The sequence below is a fragment of the Coenobita brevimanus genome, chromosome 32, assembly GCF_032717465.1.
Source record: "Coenobita brevimanus isolate Jiangsu-jjx chromosome 32, ASM3271746v2, whole genome shotgun sequence".
NCBI classification, from domain to species: domain Eukaryota; kingdom Metazoa; phylum Arthropoda; class Malacostraca; order Decapoda; family Coenobitidae; genus Coenobita; species Coenobita brevimanus.
In genome coordinates, this window is record NC_136985.1 from 440,001 (window position 1) to 445,000 (window position 5,000).

The window sequence follows — 5,000 nt, forward strand, 5'->3', positions numbered from 1 at the left end:
TCATTTTCCTTTTCCCTCTTCCTTCCCTCCCACTTCAGTTCCCTCCCTTCTCCCTTCCCTCATTCTTCCTCCCTCCTTCCTTCCTTCCCTCCTTCTTTCCTTCCTTCCTTCCTTGATTCGTCTTTCTCCTCGTTTCCTATTTTCTCTTCCTTTTCCTTCTTTCCTTCCTCCATTCCATCATTCTTCCTCCCTCCCTCCCTCCGTTCTTCCCTCCCTCCGTTCTTCCCTCCCTCCCTCCATCCTTCACTCTTTCACTTCCTTCCAGTGTAAATGAGTTATGTTTCTGTCATTGTTCTATAACACTCATTTCCTTCCTTCCTTCCTTCCTTCCTTTTTTCCTTCCGTCCTTCCATTCTTTCTTTCCTTCTTTCCTTCCTTCCTTTGTTTCCTTCCTCCTGTCCATCCCTTCCCTTCACTCCTTCCTTCTTCCATCCTTCATTGTCATTCCCTCCTTGCTTCGTTCCCTTCCCCTTTTCCTTCCTTCCTTCCTCCCTTCCTTCCTTCCCCTTCCTCCCTCCCTCCCTCCCTCGCCGTATCAGTAAGGAAGACACCCTCCAGCCTCTCTCTCTCTCTCTCTCTCTCTCTCTCTCTCTCTCTCTCTCTCTCTCTCTATCTCTCTTTCTCTTTGCTACATACAAGCAAATGCACACACACACACACACACACACACACACACACACACACACACACACACACACATATAAAAACACGTCATATACGCTTTCTCTTTCCGTCTCCATCTATCTATCTGTCTTTCTATCTATCCCTCCAGCTCTCACTCACCTCAAGTAGTTCCTCGATGCATTGTTAAACACCAACTTGAGGTCAGCCTTGAGTGTCCACACTATATATCCCTCTCTGTTTCTTTACCCCTCTATCTATCGTTCTATCTATCCCTCCAGCTCTCACTCACCTCAAGTTGTTCCTCGGGACATTGTGGACATCAGTAAACACCATCTTGAGGTCAGCCTTGAGTGTCCACGCTTCTGTCTATCTCTCTACCCCTCTATCTAGGCTTCTATCTATCACTCCAGCTCTCTGTCTATCCCTCCAGCTCTCACTCACCTCAAGTTGTTCCTCGGGACATTAAGAGGTCGTCCTTGAGTATCCACGCTTCTGTCTATCTCTCTACCCCTCTATGTAGGCTTCTATCTATCACTCCAGCTCTCTGTCTATCCCTCCAGCTCTCACTCACCTCAAGTGGTTCCTCGGGACGTTGTGGACATCATTGAACACCAACTTGAGCCTCAGCATGTCCGAGTGGAGGTCAGCCTCGAGGGCCCACGCCTGCTTGTCTCTGTCGTAACATAGGACTGAAGTGGGAGTGTTCTGAGGAAGAGGCCCGAGTCGCACCTCACTGGTTGTGTTGGCCAGGATCATCTCGAGGTAGAGCCTCAGCACGCCCTTGTGTACCAGGTCGTGAAGCCTGTCAAGATGCGATTTATTTTAGAAGTGGAAAGGAAGTGTCTCGAGGGTGAGATTCGAGTGGGACCTTACGGGTTGCATTGTCAAGGATCACCTCGAGATAGAGCCTCAGCACGCCCTTGTGTACCAGGTCGTGAAGCCTGTCAAGAAGCGATTTATTTTAGAACTGGAGTGGAATGGGATTGAAGTGGGAGTGAGGGTGAAGTTTGAGTGGCACTTCACAGGTAGTATTGTCAAGGGTCACCTCGAGGATTAGCCGTAGAGGTCGTGAAACCTGTCAAGAAGCGATTTATTTTAGGAGTGGAAAGGAAGTGTCTCGAGGGTGAGGTTCGAGTCCCACTTCACAGGTTGTATTGTCAAGAATTATCCCGAGTATTAGACGTAGGTACCCCCTTAAGGTCGTGAAGCCTGTCAAGATGCGATTTACTCTAGTACCTATCGACTAAACGAGAGAGAGAGAGAGAGAGAGAGAGAGAGAGAGAGAGAGGTAAATAACGTTAAAGATATTGACTTTGTGTTTGGTGTAAGGAAGAGAAGGATTGGATTAGTGCTTTTATCTATCTGTCTATCTATCTATCTATCTGTCTATCTATCCATTCATCTATCTATGTATCCAGTGTATCTATCTATCTATCTATCCACCCATCTATTTATGTCTATCTATCCATTTGTCTATCTATCTATCTATCTTTCCATCCATTTATCTATCTATCTATCTATCCATCCATCCATCCATGTATCTATCTATCTATCTATCCATCCATCCATTTATCTATCTATCTATCTATCTATCCATCCATCCATGTACCTATCTACCTATCTGTATATCTATCTATCGTTCCATCAGTATCTACCTGTCTATATCTATCTATCTATCGTTCCATCAGTATCTATCTATCTATCTATATCTATCTTTATCTATCTATCTGCCGTCGTCTCTAGTAATCTTTATATCTCGGTATATATATCTATCAGTCTGTCTATCTATCTATCGACTAGTTATCTATCTATGCATATGATGTTTAATATTTTCGTGTTATTTATGCAAACTATATTCCTAGTAAAGATTTTTTTTTAGATAGGAAAAGTAGGCTAAATCGCAATGAAAAGGGTGTTAAGAGCATGGTACAGTTATCAAAATACAGTGTTATGTCAAGTGATAAATAAATCGCCTGGGATGACGGTTAAGGAAGCTCCCTAACACCTTTCCCTTGGCGATTTATTTTGGTTCCAACTCCTACTGACCTTCATTGAGTCAACGACCTGAAAGGATTAAGGACAGTTAGTAATAAGCAGAATAAATCACTTAGGAAAAGTGTTAGGTGACATTGGAAGATTTATATAACAGAAGAGGACAGAAAGGTGTAATAAAAAAAAGTAATTCACTTAGGAACAGGTGTTAGGGAACGAAAATAAACCGCATAGGAACAGGTGTTAACGAAAATAAACTGCTTAAGAACAGGTGTTAATGAAGATAAACCACTTAGGAACAGGAATATAAAACCACTTAGGAACAGGTGTTAAGGAACGAAAATAAACCACTTAGGAACAGGTGTTAAGGAACGAAAATAAACCACTTAGGAAACAGAGGAAGGAAAATAAAGCGCCTGGGAACAGGTGTTAACGAAAATAAACCACTTAGGAACAGGTGTTAACGAAAATAAATCCCTTAGGAACAGGTGTTAAGGGACAAAATTAAACCACTTAGGAACAGGTGTTAGGGAATGAAAATAAACCACTTAGGAACAGGAAAATAAACCACTGAAGAACAGGCGTTAATGAAAATAAACCACTTACGGTGTCAACAAAAATAAACCGCTTAAGAACAGGCGTTGAGTCTCACCTTGTTCGGGCAGGGGACCATCCGGGCATCCTCCCGTCGTGGTCGCTAAGCTGGTCCAAGATCCCGGAGTCGGCGCGGCGCTCCCCCTCGCCGATCACCATCAGGTAGCGGACCCTGCACTGGTGGTCGAATCCGGTGAGGCGTCGCAGCTGAACGCAAGGCCGACCCTCCATCCCGGACGAGGAGGTCACCGCTACGTGCCAGTCATAGTGCCCGAAGTGAAAGTACGGCGACTCAAACTTCTTCTCCTTGCGGCTCGACACCCCTCCGTTGATCGCCGGCGGGACGCGTAACTCCGCTTCGAAAACGGTCCGGATGTTCGCTACCGTTAGTTCGAGCTGGAATTCGCCGTTCTCGTCGGTAAAGTTCCGCTGGTACAGGTCCTCCATGTTAATTAGCCTCCTGTTACCTTGCGCAGGTGAGTCGAAGGTGAATTTGACCTGCTTTCCCGTAAATGCCTCGTTGGAGCTAAAGTGTTCGCGATTTAGGAGAGTGAAGGTAAAGTCGATATATACCCTCATCCCTTCGCACGGGTTCCGCCAGACTAAATACACGCCTAACACCTTTTCCGACCGCGAGAAGGTAATTGCCCACCGCTGGTATCCGTAGGTCAGTTCTTTACTCGTTACGTCGCGGTGCAGATCGCGAGTTACGGAGCGCGTGACGACGAAGCTGAAGACGTGCGTGTTGCCGCGGTCGTTGAGTTTGACGAAGCGGTGTAGTAGCGCCATCTTGGGTCACCTGTGGAGAGAGAGAGAGGTTAATTAGACAGGTAGATTGATAGATAGATATATACATGAATACATAAATGCATGATTGGAGTAGAGAGAGAGAGAGAAAGAGAGTATTCATCATGGTTTACCTGTGGAGAGAGAGAGGGGTTAATTAGATAGACAGGTGATAGATAGATAGATTAGTGTTTAGATATAGATAGATAGGTATATACATAGATAAATGCATGAATGGAGTATTGAAATGAAAGAGAGAGAGAGAGAGAGAGAGAGAGAGAGAGAGAGAGAGAGAGGGAGGGAGGGAGAGAGAGAGAGAGATGGGTTAGATAGATGGATAGATAGATACATAAATAGATCAATGCATGGAGTGTGGATATAGATAGATAGATAGAGAGAGAGAGATAGTAGCGCCATCTTAGTTTACCTGTGCAGAGAGAGAGGGGTTAGATAGACAGGTAGATAGATAGATAGATTGATCGATTGATTGATAGATAGGCAGATGGATAGGCAGAGAGAGAAGGGTTTGGTAGATAGATATATAGATAGATAGATAAATAGTAATGAAACAGCGCCATTTGGGGAGAGAGAGAGGGGTTAGATAGATGGATAGATAGATACATACATGGATAAATGCATGAACGAGTATGAAAGAGAGAGAGAGACAGACAGACAGATGTAGGAGCGCCATCTTGAGTCACCTGTGGAGAGAGAGAAAGGTTAGATAGATAGATAGATAGGTAGATAGATGAATAAATAGATAGAGGCTACGTATATATATACATAAATGCATCGAGTATGGAAGAGAGAGAGAGAGAGAGAGAGAGAGAGAGAGAGAGAGAGAGAGAGCATCTTGTTACCTTAGGAGAGAGAGAGGAGGTCGTTAGATAGATAGATATGTTATTCCTCCTATCTCTCTCCCCTTTCTGTCTCCTTCCTTCTCTCCCTCCCTCCCTCCCTCCCTCCTTCTCTCCCTCCCTCCCTCCCTCCTTCTCTCCCTCCCT

The 5,000-nt window shown here is 44.8% G+C and overlaps 1 protein-coding gene across 1 annotated transcript in view; it reads right to left on the reverse strand.

Annotated features, from left to right (window-relative positions):
* The window catches only part of LOC145395605 (uncharacterized), a 33,422-nt gene extending 29,423 nt beyond the window's left edge, over positions 1 to 3,999 (reverse strand). The window contains exons 1-2 of the mRNA XM_080269176.1: positions 3,269 to 3,999; positions 1,196 to 1,426 (exon numbers count right to left, since the gene is read on the reverse strand). Coding sequence (XP_080125302.1) covers positions 1,196 to 1,426; positions 3,269 to 3,999 — 962 coding nt within the window. The remainder of the gene's footprint in view (positions 1 to 1,195; positions 1,427 to 3,268) is intronic.
* Between the last annotated feature and the right edge of the window lie 1,001 nt (positions 4,000 to 5,000).